At 44.5% G+C, this 16,957-nt stretch overlaps 1 protein-coding gene across 1 annotated transcript in view; it reads right to left on the reverse strand.

Annotated features, from left to right (window-relative positions):
* Positions 1 to 449: 449 nt before the first annotated feature.
* Positions 450 to 16,957, reverse strand: part of LOC311150149 (SUN domain-containing protein 1-like) — a 45,358-nt gene continuing 28,850 nt past the window's right edge. The window contains exons 10-24 of the mRNA XM_084187455.1: positions 16,164 to 16,280; positions 13,486 to 13,617; positions 11,598 to 11,691; positions 10,924 to 10,982; positions 10,299 to 10,471; positions 9,767 to 10,072; positions 7,622 to 7,714; positions 6,996 to 7,051; positions 6,096 to 6,240; positions 5,239 to 5,565; positions 4,658 to 4,742; positions 3,414 to 3,529; positions 2,823 to 2,990; positions 2,559 to 2,651; positions 450 to 2,350 (exon numbers count right to left, since the gene is read on the reverse strand). Of these exons, the coding sequence (XP_084043581.1) occupies positions 2,234 to 2,350; positions 2,559 to 2,651; positions 2,823 to 2,990; positions 3,414 to 3,529; positions 4,658 to 4,742; positions 5,239 to 5,565; positions 6,096 to 6,240; positions 6,996 to 7,051; positions 7,622 to 7,714; positions 9,767 to 10,072; positions 10,299 to 10,471; positions 10,924 to 10,982; positions 11,598 to 11,691; positions 13,486 to 13,617; positions 16,164 to 16,280 (2,081 nt within the window). The 3' untranslated portion in view covers positions 450 to 2,233. The remainder of the gene's footprint in view (positions 2,351 to 2,558; positions 2,652 to 2,822; positions 2,991 to 3,413; positions 3,530 to 4,657; positions 4,743 to 5,238; positions 5,566 to 6,095; positions 6,241 to 6,995; positions 7,052 to 7,621; positions 7,715 to 9,766; positions 10,073 to 10,298; positions 10,472 to 10,923; positions 10,983 to 11,597; positions 11,692 to 13,485; positions 13,618 to 16,163; positions 16,281 to 16,957) is intronic.

The raw sequence follows: 16,957 nt of genomic DNA on the forward strand, positions 1-16,957 counted from the left end.
GTGTACAATGAATTATAAGGTAGAACAGAAAACCAGCAGGCTCCGGACCTCGTAGGGTAAGAGTTGAGTACCCCTACCCTATAGTGATCTCTTATTCTAAGGGCATTCACCATCTAATGCATGGGTGTCAAACTCATTCCATGGAGGGCCTTCTGTCTACAGGTTTTTGTTTATTAATTTCAATTAAGCCCTAGACAACCAGGTGAGGGGAGTTCTTTACTAATTAGTAAGCTTGACTCATCAATCAAGCACAAGGGAGGAGTGAAAACCTGCAGACGCTCAGCCCTCCATGGGATGAGTTTGACAGCTGTGAACTAATGGAACATTTTCTCTCATCCTCTCCCTGCTGCCATTCCAAAACCACAACTATCCCCCCAGATGTGACCCCAAATAATGCAGCTACCACAACTATCCCCCCAGATTTGACCCCAAATAATGAAGCTTTTAAATAAAAAACCAATACAGTCTTTATTAGGTAAAATATCACATGCATCAAAAGCTCTCGAAATGTAATTCTTTAGGAATATATTCCAAATGCGGTTTAGCTATCTCAGGATGACAGCGGCAACAAAACAAAAAAATATTTATTGAAAAACAAATGAAAAACAAATCTGTACTGTCCCAAGATGTTTCCAAAATGCACTGAAAAGATTTTTGATAAAAATACATTGCACCAAGTCCTATCTTGCAGTAACTAATTATCTTTAAAATAAATAGGATCATGAAATAATTTTCTGTACATTTAGACTTGCCGGTCCACACAAAAAAACAAATTTATAGCTACCCCATCTATTTTTCCCCCACAAATAGTGAGGACTTGTGCAACACACATTTCATTTACATGCTGTAACAGGCATCATTTGTCATTATTCTCAACAAAAACTGTAAAAGTCAAACATAATTACACGTACAATGGGTAATAACAATAATAATAGAAATATGAACAATAATAACAATAATGATTTTTTCATAAAGCAACACTGATAAAATCAGATTTTTAAAAGGACCAACTATTAACAATGAAATATACAGATTACATTCCTGCAGGGAGTAGAAGGGATAATATGCTATCCGGGATCCTTGGGATGTCTATCCTAACCTTAACCATACCCCTTACCTAACCCTAACCCTAACCCTAACCCTAACCTCAACTTCAATGGGGTGACGGCAGAGTTGGGACATCCCAAGGATCCCGTTTAGACATTTCCCGGAGTAGAAGCCCTAGTAGAGGATGTTATAATGACTGTGCAAGGAGCAGCCAAACCATTGGCTCTCTGCCCTAGAAGAAGCCAAACCATTGGCTGTCAGTCTCATTCTCGTTAACACTCTCCTGTCTGGACTTGAGATAAACATGTATCAACTCATTAAAAGCCTGTCCATGTGTGTAACATTTTCTATAGGAGAGAGATAGAGCTTAGTTTTGATGGCTGTGTGGATGCATAAAATCATTGTGAATGGGTAGTGTTGTTGATTCCAGAGAACGGTAGCAGTCCTGTCTGTGTCTTGTGAGTGTCCACTGACCACATTAGCTGGCCCTGCAGACTGATCAGCCAACAGCAGCAGAGAGAAGTAGCTTTGGATCAAGAGAAGAGAGAGAGGCCTATACAGTGTCATGTAGGCCCAGGGTGTGTGAGGCCTATATACATGTCATTTAGGCCCAGTTCTGTGGCTTTGATTCTGAAATTCCATCAGAATCCACAAGGGGTCTCCAAAGAAACATCCAATTAAAAATAAAACATGATTAAAACACCAACCAAAACAGACATGATGTGTAAGGAAATAAAAAAAAGATGTGTGTAATCTGTTTCCATCTCGAGGTCACAGACTCCTGTGGTTGTGTGAGAGGGGCAGAGGAAAATGCTCCTCCAAAAAACCAAAGGGTTTTGACCTGGAGGGCTAATTCAGTGCAAGAGCAGGTTTAAGGAGGGGGGACTGGGACCGAGCTTCTTCCACCTTCACTCTTCTCTTCTCTTTCACATTCCCTGACGTTTCATTACAGTTCATTCTTTCATTATTTTATCATTTCAGTACTGAGTAAAACAAAACATCCCCTTGGACACATTCTATCATAAATCAAACACCCATCCCGACACTTCTGAAGTTCCTCGTCTATATAAAAAATGTCTAGTTTTTCCCAGCCCCCTCCATTTAGAAAATATGTCCAGTACTATATACAGATAGGATGATATGTATGTCTCTGTTGACTGGCAGTTCAAATTGCTGCCATCCTCCCTCACTGGATGCGTGGTTCTCCATGGACTCTGAAGCGGTAGAGGCAGGTGTACTCGGGGTGACCCCAGTTGGTCAGCACCCGCACCTCGATGATCTGGAAGGCCCTGTCGTTCTTCTCCTGGAGGGAAGGAAGAGACATAGTAAGGAGTGATACGTATTGGATCTCAAAGTATCTGATTTTTACAAAGATTTTTGACAAAGTAAAAAAAGAGCCAGAGAGAGGTCAGAGGGCAGTGGTTGTATGTAGGATGGTGAGAGGTTTTTGTGTGTGTTTGTTGGCACATGCACATGAGTGTGTAGAAACTGATGTCATTTCTTGTGTTTACCATGACAGGGAACTTCTGCATTGAGTCTCCGTTCTCCTGGTAGGTGTATTGACCCAACAGCTTTCCCTCCTCCTGATACTCATCATCCAGACCCTGAAAACACACAGAAACCAGTCAGTGATGTCAGGCAGGAGATTGAGGCTGAGCAGTGAGAGTACCAGTCTAAACACTACTGACGCTGAGACCATAGATAGCACCTGACCAACAGAAGGCACTCCATGTAGTTGCTGATATTGCCAGTAGGTAGGCATGTGTGTGTCTTACGTATACTGTGAAGTTGCGCGGGGCGCTGGCGATGTTGCTGGTAGGGGACAGGGCCTTGGGGATGTGCTCCAGACAGAAGGCTGTGGGAAGGATCCTCAGGGACAACCGGATGACCAGGTAACCATGAGAACCTTTAAACGCCCAGCAGTTCCCTGGATACACATCAGGCTGAGGGAAGGAAGGAGGGAAGGAAGGAAGGAGGAAGAGTTGGAGAAAAGACGATGGGCGGAGGGAGGGAGAGAGAGATAGTAAGACATGTTAGAATCACTGATAAATGTCTTCTAATCAGTCTCAACAAGATACTCCCTGTCCTGTTCAAATGTACTTGACTAACGATGTAATTGTTGAAATAACACTTTTCAACATTTGCTGTTATCTACAAATAAAAACACTGATTAAGAGGAAACAATGTCCCCTGGTGGTGTTGAAAATGAAAGCTTCTTTGAAGAATATCTTTATTGAATCAGTGTCTTCTAAGCAGCTCAGCAGTTATTCCTGGATTGCAGCTATTGTTGGAAAGTATTTTTATTTGTACACTGCCTTTGTGACCGGAACAATAAAGCTTCTGAACGTTTGAAATGGAGAGCTCACCTGGATGGCAACGCGGGGTGACTGGGAGAAGTACCAGAGGGGCACGCTGAACAGACTCATGAGGGCCGTCTTGGTCTCGTACGTCTCCGAGCAGCGCGTGCTTAGGATGCTACCACCTGACCGCACAGACACATGACCACGTTACATCAGAACCACAGTTCAACCACAACAGTGTCCTTTCTATTTCTACCCAAGAAGAAGACCACATTGGAAATACAAGTCTTAAGGTTTATGAGTGTTATCTTCTGGGAATAAGTGGATCTTCATATTTTTTATCAACCAATCAATTAATTAATCAATCAACGAATGAAAGAATGGGGGAAAGAAATACATTCTTATTCGATCTTAGGCCAAATGTTTATATGAGTTAGAAATCCTAATGCCTGAACCACACCTCTGGGGTGGGGAAACTGTATTGAAAAGCCATTTGACCATACACAGGGATAATGCAATGAAACACACAACATACATGATATAATACTAACACACACACACATCAAAATACAACACACAGACAAACGTCACAGACCACTCAGTTCATCTGGCTACTAATCTGATCTGTGGTGTATCTAATGGATCCCCCTGTGCCTGTCCAATCCATACAGGCCATTAGTATGACAAACAACAGGCTTGTTGTCCATGGAGACAGACAACCTGAGCTTTGGCCTCTAAAGCCATACTACCCTCTTCACTACTGCTATATAGTACCATTCATACTGAAATGGCACACTATTCCCTTAGTGCACTACTTTTGACCTGGCACCCTATTCCCTTTATAGTAGGGCACTATATAGGGAATAGGGTGCCATTTGGGATGCACCCTCAGGGCTGGCTGCTGTATAGTTCTGTAACGCTAGGCTAATGGCTAGGCTAATCCTTCCCATTGAACCACCATCATGGAGCTGGCTCTAACCCACAGGGTGGTTCTGTTCATGGACTTGTCAACAGGCTGGTTCTAACCCACAGGGTGGTTCTGTTCATGGACATGTCAACAGGCTGGTTCTAACCCACAGGGTGGTTCTGTTCATGGACATGTCAACAGGCTGGCTCTAACCCACAGGGTGGTTATGTTCATGGACATGTCAACAGGCTGGCTCTAACCCACAGGGTGGTTCTGTTCATGAACATGTCAACAGGCTGGCTCTAATCCACAGGGTCGTTCTGTTCATGGACATGTCAACAGGCTGGCCCTAACCCACAGGGTGGTTCTGTTCATGTAAACAGAGTGAGAGGCCTCTCTTTACCTCCAGACTCCAGGGCGTAGTCCACTAGGCCCGTCCGATCCTGGGAGTAGAGTTTCAGGGCATTCTGGACGATCAGCTGCACTTGCTGGGGGAGAGAGAGGCAGGGACGGGGGTTAGGATGTGTGTATGGTGGGATACCTTTTGCAGAGACTCTGCCGTGCAACTTCACACACGACTCCTAGTCTCACTGACAATGACCACCTAACAGTCATCATATAGTGAAAGTACATCATATAGGAAGGAGATGGTTTCCAAGACCCAAATTAAACCTACTCCTGGTCCACTATTCACAAAGCATATCAGAGTAGTAGTGCTGAATGATCTAGGATCAGTTTTGCCTTTTAGATCATAATGAATAAGGTTATATGGTCAGATCCTAGATCAGCACTCCTACTCTGAGACACTTTGTGGATACGGACCGTGAAGTCAAAAGCATGCTCTATGGAGAACCTGGGTCCAGGAAACCGGTCCATCTTCATGAAATAAAGCATGATAATAAAGTTGTTCCGATGTTCTGATGAGTGCGTGAAGCACTGGGTTAACAACAACAAAGAGTCCCTATAGTGGAGTATGTGTTGTACCTCCTCAGACAGTCCCTCGCCCACGGCGGTATGTTGGACACTCTGTGTAATAGACTGGGTCTGGGTGGTGATGACTGCAGCCCTGGCCTCAGCCTCCGTGTGGGCCTCGGCCCTGCTCTGTTCCAGCTGCAGGGAAACGTTCCTCAGGATGCTGAGCTCCAGGGAGGCCAGGAGGGCCTGCAGGTCGGCCCCGCTCACGTAGCGCGACGACAGCCACTGGAGGAGACCCTCTGGGATGTCTGGTTCTCCCTGATGGGCCTGGTCGTCAGAGCCGTAGAACAGGGCCCGCAGCTCCTGCCTCACCTGGGCTGACACCTGGGTAGACACCTGGGAGGGAGAGGTGAGAGAGAGGGAGAGGTGAGACAGACAATGTGTGAGGGGCTGTAACTGCAGAATACATATACCCTCATGTATAATTAAGCAATAAGGCCCGAGGGGGTGTGGTATATGGCCAATATACCACGGCTAAGGGCTGTTCTTAGGCCCCACGCAACACGGAGTGCCTGGATACAGCCCTTAGCCGTGGTATATTGGCCATATACCACAAACCCCCCGAGGTGCCTTATTGCTATTATAAACTGGTTACCAATGTAATTAGAAAAAAACAAATGTTTTGTCATACCCGTGGTATACGGTCTGATATACCACGGCTGTCAGACAATCAGCATTCAAGGCTCGAACAACCCAGTTTATAAGTTCAGTTCAATAACAGCACAGTACAGTACAGGCTGTCATTTGGAAGAATTGCATTATATTGCAAAGGTAATGTACAACTACTATAATAAAGACTAGCTATATCAGCACTAGGTATAGTAAACACTAAAAGCAGTAAACAGACAGTTGTCTTTCATTCTCACCGTTTCCTGGATTGTGTCCAGCTGCTCACATTTCCCCTGACATCCCATCACCCCCTGCAGGTCGCCCCTGATCCGACCCAGCTCCGCCTCCAGCCTCTGCACCTCCGCCAGCAAAGCATCATGGGCCTCCTGGTCCACACGCACACTGAGGGGGAGAAAAGAGAGAGAGAGAGAGAGTAAGAAAGAGAGAGAGTCTCTATTACACTTGCTTAGGTTTGCATAATTCGTCTAACTTTCCCCAAAATCCCCCATTTTCCAGAAATCCAGGTTAGAAGATTTCCCGACTTCTTGCTTTTCCCTCCTGATTCCAGGAATCTTCTAAACGGCATTTCTGGAAAACCTGGGAATTTTGAGAAACTGACGATTCTGCAACCCTGCATGCTGTAAAAAAATGAACTCCAATACACTGTCTCTATTGTTTGATCTAATAAAGGAACACTTAGACCAATGTTTCAGTCATAAGACCTTCATTGGGTTTAAACATTTGTTTTGGTGATCCATTAAAACATTGTGGGGCAAATGAAGAGAATCAGTGTGCAAGAGTTTATTTCACGATGAAATGGAGAGCAGTTGTAAACCGTAGAAAAGTCCTGCACTATATAATCCAGGCTCTGCTGTAGCCGGCCGCAACCGGGAGACCAATGGGGCGGCGCACAATTGGCCCAGCATCGTCCAGGGTAGGGGAGGGAATGGCAGGCAGGGAGGTAGCTCAGTTGATAGAGCATGGCGTTTGCAACGCCAGGGTTGTGGGTTCGATTCCCACGAGGGGGCCAGTATGAAAATAATAATGTATGCACTAACTGTAAGTCGCTCTGGATAAGAGCGTCTGCTAAATGACGTAAATTTAATGTAAATGTAAAAAATAATCTACGGAGGTTAACCCAGTGACAGTGAACCTACCTGACAGAGGCAGGTCTGGTTGTCTCCTTCTCTGGTTGCCGTTTCTGTTGCACCGCCTGAAATACAACCTCATTCAAATGTACAGTACTGTAATATAAATGAATGACCAATAAGCTACATACAGCATGTGTTGGCGTGAACACTTTCAGCACAGGCATGTATGTCATCACAATTAACCTAAATGGACAGGGACATGCTGACTCCTGTGTATCAGACGACTAGACTTGTATGAGTGTGTGTCATACTGTATGTATTCAAATTAACTGCCTGAGGGGACGCATGTATGGACTGGTGCTTATCCAGATCAGCTGCCAGAACCGGAATGTTCCTGTATGTATTCCTATGCGTGGGTCTTGTATGTGTCAGTCAGTAATACGCGTGTGAGACTGTACCTCAAGCTTAGCTGTTAGCCTGCTAAGATCTAGTGGTGTTCAGATGAGCTGTGGAGGTAACCTATGGTCCTGGATGTATTCATTTGATCTCACAGGGTTTAATTCATAGTCTGGTGTGCATTTCCCATAGACCATTTCCTCAGTCTCAAATTTCATGACATGTAACTGGTCCTGTATGTATTGGGATATGTAGGTAATGTGGTATAGTGTGTATTTCTTAGTAACTGACGTTACCTCAGTTTTAGAAGCCAGGACCTGCAGCAGCACCTCCAGCTCAGCTAGCCGTGTCTCCTGACTCTGCTGCTGCTGAACCCTCTGCTCCTCAGTCTGCACAGGAGAGAGGGAGGAGGGAGGGAGGAGAGAATGGAGGAGAGAGGGAGGAGATAGGGAGGAGGGAGAGAAAGAGAGGAGGGAGGGGAAAAGAAAAGGTCACCCAGAAGTAAACAGTAAGGAATTCAGTAATAAGTAATAGGGGTCAGTTTGGAATGCTTACTAAGCAGAACGGACTGAAATCTGACCCTACATAAAAACCACTAATCTGAACATACAGTGAGGGAAAAAAGTATTTGATCCCCTGCTGATTTTGTACGTTTGCCCACTGACAAATACATTATCAGCCTATCATTTTAATGGTAGGTTTATTTGAACAGTGAGAGACAGAATAACAACAAAAAAATCCAGAAAAACGCATGTCAAAAATGTTATAAATTTATTTGCATTTTAATGAGGGAAATAAGTATTTGACCCCCTCTCAATCAGAAAGATTTCTGGCTCCCAGGTGTCTTTTATACAGGTAACGAGCTGAGATTAGGAGCACACTCTTAAAGGGAGTGCTCCTAATCTCAGCTTGTTACCTGTATAAAAGACACCTGTCCACAGAAGCAATCAATCAATCAGATTCCAAACTCTCCACCATGGCCAAGACCAAAGAGCTCTCCAAGGATGTCAGGGACAAGATTGTAGACCTACACAAGGCTGGAATGGGCTACAAGACCATCGCCAAGCAGCTTGGTGAGAAGGTGACAACAGTTGGTGCGATTATTCGCAAATGGAAGAAACACAAAAGAACTGTCAATCTCCCTCGGCCTGGGGCTCCATGCAAGATCTCACCTCGTGGAGTTGCAATGATCATGACAACGGTGAGGAATCAGCCCAGAACTACACGGGAGGATCTTGTCAATGATCTCAAGGCAGCTGGGAACATAGTCACCAAGAAAACAATTGGTAACACGCTACGCCGTGAAAGACTGAAATCCTGCAGCGCCCGCAAGGTCCCCCTGCTCAAGAAAACACATATACAGGCCCGTCTGAAGTTTGCCAATGAACATCTGAATGATTCAGAGGAGAACTGGGTGAAAGTGTTGTGGTCAGATGAGACCAAAATCGAGCACTTTGGCATCAACTCAACTCGCCGTGTTTGGAGGAGGAGGAATGCTACCTATGACTCCCAAGAACACCATCCCCACCGTCAAACATGGAGGTGGAAACATTATGCTTTGGGGGTGTTTTTCTGCTAAGGGGACAGGACAACTTCACCGCATCAAAGGGACGATGGACGGGGCCATGTACCGTCAAATCTTGGGTGAGAACCTCCTTCCCTCAGCCAGGGCATTGAAAATGGGTCGTGGATGGGTACTCCAGCATGACCATGACCCAAAACACACGGCCAAGTCAACAAAGGAGTGGCTCAAGAAGAGGCACATTAAGGTCCTGGAGTGGCCTAGTCAGTCTCCAGACCTTAATCCCATAGAAAATCTGTGGAGGGAGCTGAAGGTTCGAGTTGCCAAACGTCAGCCTCGAAACCTTAATGACTTGGAGAAGATCTGCAAAGAGGAGTGGGACAAAATCCCTCCTGAGATGTGTGCAAACCTGGTGGCCAACTACAAGAAACGTCTGACCTCTGTGATTGCCAACAAGGGTTTTGCCACCAAGTACTAAGTCATGTTTTGCAGAGGGGTCAAATACTTATTTCCCTCATTAAAATGCAAATATATATATATAACATTTTTTACATGCGTTTTTCAGGATTTTTTTGTTGTTATTCTGTCTCTCACTGTTCAAATAAAGCTACCATTAAAATTATAGACTGATGATTTCTTTGTCAGTGGGCAAATGTACAAAATCAGCAGGGGATCAAATACTTTTTTCCCTCACTGTAATTATCAATTCAAATGTTGAAGCTCAACCCTCTACTAAGCCCTGCCAACAAGCCCCAACCCCATTCCTGACACCAAGCCCCAACCCCATTCCTAACAACAAGTCCCAGTCCCATTCCTGCCACCAAGCCCCAACCCCATTTATAACTACAAGTCCCAGTCCTATCAACACCTTTGGTGTCCAGCCCCAGTCCCTTTCCTCAACCCTGACAGCCATCCCTACCTGTGCCCTGTGTGAGGCCTCCTGCTGCTCCAGCTCTCCTCTCAGCAGGGTGATCCTGTGCTCCAGCAGACCAGAGACCCAGAGACCCAGGCTGTCTCTGTCCGTCTGGCTGTCCAGCTGCTCCCTCAGGAGGGTGTACTGGGCCAGGGTGTCCCCGTGACGCTGCTCCTGCCTCTGGTCCCCCCGCTGCACCCGCTCCCACAGCAGGGCCAGACCATGCTCCACCCGCTCCAAACGCTCCAGGCTCTCTGTGTCCACGGTGACTATGGGGGGAAGGACTGGCTGTAGGGGGAGATAGGGGAGAGACTGAAATAAAGGAGGGACACGGGGAGAGAAGGGGAGACAGGTTGCGGCAGAGAAGTGTAGTGAGAGGTTAGGAGAGTGGGAGAGAGAACAAAAAAGCTTGTTTTAGTCCAACATTCATGAGGCAGATGTATGTCATGAATTACCATATTCACACAATACAGACACAAAGTTCCCCCCCACTCTGTGAGAGACGCCCTCAGGCTTCTCAGGCGAGCTCCTCTCTTACCTGTGCCTGTGGGCCGGGGGGTGCTGGGGGGGTCTGCTCCAGGGGTGTGGTGGGGGTGGGGACCAGGGTAGATGATGAGAGGGTGAAGGGGGACACCACTCTGGAGCGCCACTCTGTCAGGTTTATGGCTGGAAGGTAGCAGAGGAAACTGGACGGACCCCAGAACCAAAACCCTGAGAGGAGAGGAGAGAGAAACAGGGAAATTAATCAACAGGAGCTACAGTATGCAACAACCGGCCTGTCTTTACTGTGAATGCAGTGAAAGCTTTATTGGTATAGCACCTGTTGTTTCTTAGGCTTGTATTGTTTTAGTTTTTTTGGTGTTTATGCATGAATTTGTGGATTTGATAGTAGCTTGTGGGTTTATGAATGCAAGTCAATGCAAGTCAGTGCTTTTCTGTGTAGACTGTTAGTGTAGAAAGTACAGTGTGTAAAAGTGTAAGAGAGTTGTTCCACAGAGAGGGCTGGTTCTGTAGCTGTGTGCCCAGTAAGAGTGACCTAGATCTGGGGCTGGATTTGGAGCAAGCTCTGGGGGGCTGGTTAACAGCTCTGGTGCTACACAGCTGACAGATCGGCCTGTGTGTGTGTTAAGTAGGTTACGTCAGGTGAGCACACCGTTACTCACACAGGAGTAGCAGGATGGGAAGGAGGAAGAGAAGAAGCTTCCACATTCTGGGCAGGCACCTGAAAGACACCCACACAGTGAGCAAAACATACCTGAGATACGCACACACACACACACACACACACACACACACACACACACACACACACACACACACACACCGTAAAACATAACCTGATAAGACACTGTAACCTTTCCTTCGTCAGATGAGAGAGAAATAATTGAATCAAAATGTAATATTTAAAAGTTGACTAAATAATTCAATCATCATATCTCTCATGTGCATCTAACTGACAGAACCCATCTACCCTGGCCCTTTGTTTTCATTATGACATTTCATCTGAAGAAATGACATATGCCTAAATATAACCAAAATATAATTCAATCTAATTAAGAATTATTGTGTTAGACAGAGCCTGGATAAGAACGGTCCTAAATATGTATCAAACATGCACAATGATAACAGGGTCAGTAGGCACCAAACAGAATAAAACAGACTGAAACAGGGAGGTACAATTTAAACTTGTCCAATAACAAACAAGTCACAGCCACAGTTAAATCTACAACCTTTGATAACAAAGGACAATAGTAGGTCAATAAAAGTCATCTACATATTTCTGAGAACTACAGGGGTCTAAGGTCACATAGTTAGATACAGTAGTGCAGGCTCTAACCGGGTCAGGAAGAATACGTTGAACAGAGACATGAGAGACACCAGCTGGTACCAGCCTGTCCCCAGACACCACAACAGCCCTCTGGCTGCTTTACCTGGGGGGGGGGGGGGAGAGACAGGGGGAGAAAGAGAGAGAGTGAGAGGGGGAGAGAGAGAGAGCGAGATAGAGAGAGGGGGAGGGGGATCGTTACTGTAATGTAGTGTATGTATATACAGTGGGGGAAAAAGTATTTAGTCAGCCACCAATTGTGCAAGTTCTCCCACTTAAAAAGATGAGAGAGGCCTGTAATTTTCATCATAGGTACACGTCAACTATGACAGACAAATTTAGAAAAAAAAATCCAGAAAATCACATTGTAGGATTTTTTATGAATTTATTTGCAAATTATGGTGGAAAATAAGTATTTGGTCACCTACAAACAAGCAAGATTTCTGGCTCCAACAGACCTGTAACTTCTTCTTTAAGAGGCTCCTCTGTCCTCCACTCGTTACCTATATTAATGGCACCTGTTTGAACTTGTTATCAGTATAAAAGACACCTGTCCACAACCTCAAACAGTCACACTCCAAACTCCACTATGGCCAAGACCAATGAGCTGTCAAAGGACACTAGAAACAAAATTGTAGACCTGCACCAGGCTGGGAAGACTGAATCTGCAATAGGTAAGCAGCTTGGTTTGAAGAAATCAACTGTGGGAGCAATTATTAGGAAATGGAAGACATACAAGACCACTGATAATCTCCCTCGATCTGGGGCTCCACGCAAGATCTCACCCCGTGGGGTCAAAATGATCACAAGAACGGTGAGCAAAAATCCCAGAACAACACGGGGGGACCTAGTGAATGACCTTCAGAGAGCTGGGACCAAAGTAACAAAGCCTACCATCAGTAACACACTACGCCACCAGGGACTCAAATCCTGCAGTGCAAGACGTGTCCCCCTGCTTAAGCCAGTACATGTCCAGGCCCGTCTGAAGTTTGCTAGAGTGCATTTGGATTATCCAGAAGAGGATTGGGAGAATGTCATATGGTCAGATGAAACCAAAATATAACTTTTTGGTAAAAACTAAACTCGTCGTGTTTGGAGGACAAAGAATGCTGAGTTGCATCCAAAGAACACCATACCTACTGTGAAGCATGGGGGTGGAAACATCATGCTTTGGGGCTGTTTTTCTGCAAAGGGACCAGGACGACTGATCCGTGTAAAGGAAAGAATGAATGGGGCCATGTATCGTGAGATTTTGAGTGAAAACCTCCTTCCATCAGCAAGGGCATTGAAGATGAAACGTGGCTGGGTCTTTCAGCATGACAATGATCCCAAACACACCGCCCGGGCAACGAAGGAGTGGCTTCGTAAGAAGCATTTCAAGGTCCTGGAGTGGCCTAGCCAGTCTCCAGATCTCAACCCCATAGAAAATCTTTGGAGGGAGTTGAAAGTCTGTGTTGCCCAGCGACAGCCCCAAAACATCACTGCTCTAGAGGAGATCTGCATGGAGGAATGGGCCAAAATACCAGCAACAGTGTGTGAAAACCTTGTGAAGACTTACAGAAAACGTTTGACCTGTGTCATTGCCAAAAAAGGGTATATAACAAAGTATTGAGAAACTTTTGTTATTGACCAAATACTTATTTTCCACCATAATTTGCAAATAAATTCATAAAAAATCCTACAATGTGATTTTCTGGATTTCTTTTCCTCATTTTGTCTGTCATAGTTGACGTGTACCTATGATGAAAATTACAGGCCTCTCTCATCTTTTTAAGTGGGAGAACTTGCACAATTGGTGGCTGACTAAATAGTTTTTTTCCCCACTGTAAGAAAGAGCAACTGATTAAACAACTAAATACTGATGATGAAGAGAGGGTGGATGCAACAGAGAGTAACTAACCTGGAGATGCCAGGACTAGCCACAGCACTGACAGGAGTCTCTGAGCCACTGACTGTACTGCTGACCCCACTGCTGACCCCAGAGCCCGGCCTGCCCTCACTACATAGTAACCTGGCTGGAGCAGACAGTACCCTGGAAGGATCAGAACAAACACACACAACGTTGGAGCTTTCATAAGAAAAGGGTCTTTGTATGAAACTTTATGTGCTGCTATTTTGGCCAGGTCTCTCTTTAAAAAAAAAAATATATATATATATATATATACAGTGAGGGAAAAAAGTATTTGATCCCCTGCTGATTTTGTACGTTTGCCCACTGACAAAGACATGATCCGTCTATAATTTTAATGGTAGGTTTATTTGAACAGTGAGAGACAGAATAACAACAAAAAAATCCAGAAAAATGCATGTCAAAAATGTTATAAATTGATTTGCATTTTAATGAGGGAAATAAGTATTTGACCCCTCTGCAAAACATGACTTAGTACTTGGTGGCAAAACCCTTGTTGGCAATCACAGAGGTCAGACGTTTCTTGTAGTTGGCCACCAGGTTTGCACACATCTCAGGAGGGATTTTGTCCCACTCCTCTTTGCAGATCTTCTCCAAGTCATTAAGGTTTCGAGGCTGACGTTTGGCAACTCGAACCTTCAGCTCCCTCCACAGATTTTCTATGGGATTAAGGTCTGGAGACTGGCTAGGCCACTCCAGGACCTTAATGTGCTTCTTCTTGAGCCACTCCTTTGTTGCCTTGGCCGTGTATTTTGGGTCATTGTCATGCTGGAATACCCATCCACGACCCATTTTCAATGCCCTGGCTGAGGGAAGGAGGTTCTCACCCAAGATTTGAAGGTACATCGCCCCGTCCATCGTCCCTTTGATGCGGTGAAGTTGTCCTGTCCCCTTAGCAGAAAAACACCCCCAAAGAATAATGTTTCCACCTCCATGTTTGACGGTGGGGATGGTGTTCTTGGGGTCATAGGCAACATTCCTCCTCCTCCAAACACGGCGAGTTGAGTTGATGCCAAAGAGCTCGATTTTGGTCTCATCTGACCACAACACTTTCACCCAGTTCTCCTCTGAATCATTCAGATGTTCATTGGCAAACTTCAGACGGGCCTGTATATGTGCTTTCTTGAGTAGGGGGACGTTGCGGGCGCTGCAGGATTTCAGTCCTTCACGGCGTAGTGTGTTACCAATAGTTTTCTTGTTGACTATGGTCCCAGCTGCCTTGAGATCATTGACAAGATCCTCCCGTGTAGTTCTGGGCTGATTCCTCACCGTTCTCATGATCATTGCAACTCCACGAGGTGAGATCTTGCATGGAGCCCCAGGCCGAGGGAGATTGACAGTTCTTTTGTGTTTCTTCCATTTGCGAATAATCGCACCAACTGTTGTCACCTTCTCACCAAGCTGCTTGGCAATGGTCTTGTAGCCCATTCCAGCCTTGTGTAGGTCTACAATCTTGTCCCTGACATCCTTGGAGAGCTCTTTGGTCTTGGCCATGGTGGAGAGTTTGGAATCTGATTGATTGATTGCTTCTGTGGACAGGTGTCTTTTATACAGGTAACAAGCTGAGCATAGGAGCACTCCCTTTAAGAGTGTGCCCCTAATCTCAGCTCGTTACCTGTATAAAAGACACCTGGGAGCCAGAAATCTTTCTGATTGAGAGGGGGTCAAATACTTATTTCCCTCATTAAAATGCAAATCAATTTATAACATTTTTGACATGCGTGTTTCCGGATTTTTTTGTTGTTGTTATTCTGTCTCTCACTGTTCAAATAAATCTACCATTAAAATTATAGACTGATCATTTTTTTGTCAGTGGGCAAACATACAAAATCAGCAGGGGATCAAATACTTTTTTCCCTCACTGTATATATATATATATATATATATATATATATATATATATATATATATTTATTTATTTATTTATTTATCTCAACGTCAATGAGACTAACCTGGTAAAATAAAAAACAACATCGTAGTGATTCAATTAGGTAAATAGAGTGGTAATGACATGGTAATAACAAATGCTGGGCATTAGGACAATTAAAAGGACTGAGGCTTCAGTTCACAACTGATTTCAGATCAGCTCTCTGGAGCCTATTCCTGACCTCAACCACTATCAGCCGTGCAACAAAACAGGTCCTGGACCAGTAGCGGAAGGAAGGGATTATTATTTCCCCACACCCACACACATAGTTTGTATATAATTTGCATTGATGTCAATGAGAGATTCCATGAAAAGTCTATGTGTGCAAGGTTTATAAAGCAACGAGTCAATATTAGCAGGGTCGTATTCATTAGGCACCAAACAGAATCAAACTAACTGAGTCAGGGAGGGACTACCTGAACTTGTCCAATAAGAAATGCTTGATTTTAGTTTCTGTTGCAGAACATTTTTGCTACGGTTTACACCAATGAATACGACTCTGATGTATGTGTATTAGGTCAGTAAGGAAGGAAGCCAGGGAAGGAGGCAGGGGGATAACCTGCATGTGTATTAGGTTATTAAGGAAGGAAACCAGGAGGAGGAGGAGGAGGAGGAAGGTGTTTAACCTATATGTATATTAGGCTATTAAGGAAGGAAGCCAGGGAGAGGAGGAAGGGGGTTAACCTGCATGTTTATTGCGTCAGGAAAGAAGGAAACCAGGAGGAGGAGGAAGGGGGTTAACCTGTGTAAGCTATAAGGGTCCACAGAGCCCCCAGTAGACGGTGAGTCCTGGAGGTCTGTGTGTGACTGTGGACCAGTGTGTGGGTCTCCAGGTGCTGCTTCCCTTTACAGTCGTCACCTGAGGCAGACCACATGACAGATGGATGGCAGACAAGAAGGAAAACAAAACATAACACAAACAAATGAATGAATGAATGAACAATGATGTAAAATGAAATGACAATTTAAAAAAATTGATGTAACTTAACAAATCAGAAGTCAATTGAAAGTTCTAAATAATGTATGCAATGTAAAATCATTCAAATAAAATTAATAGAACAAAAAGGAACGTTATACATCTTCCTAAGTCTGAGGGTGGTTTTAACTCGCTACCCAAGGCTTTTACTTGCGACATATAGTTGAATTCACTAAATAGGAACAATGGGTACATATTGAAGATGCGCACGCTCATCCCCAGAATCTTTTTAGGTGTCTATTTTCAAAGGGTAAAGCTAAGAACATTAACAACTTCATAGTTAAGAACACTATAACGATACGGAAGAAAATGAAACGTATTTTACCAAAATAACCAATAACACTCCCTAGAAACACAACCTTATGGAACGATACTTGGATAGGTTTTCAGAATGCATCGATAAATTGGTCCACATGGAAAACTAAAGGCATAGAAACCATAAATGACTTGGTAATAGGAAATACATTTATTTCCATGACAGAATAAAAAAGTAATTTTGGACCAATGTAGATGTAAAAGTTACTTATCATGACATTTCTATTTGAAATCTTTTGGACATC

This window comes from Coregonus lavaretus (assembly GCF_964263955.1).
Source record: "Coregonus lavaretus genome assembly, chromosome: 2".
NCBI classification, from domain to species: Eukaryota; Metazoa; Chordata; class Actinopteri; order Salmoniformes; family Salmonidae; genus Coregonus; species Coregonus lavaretus.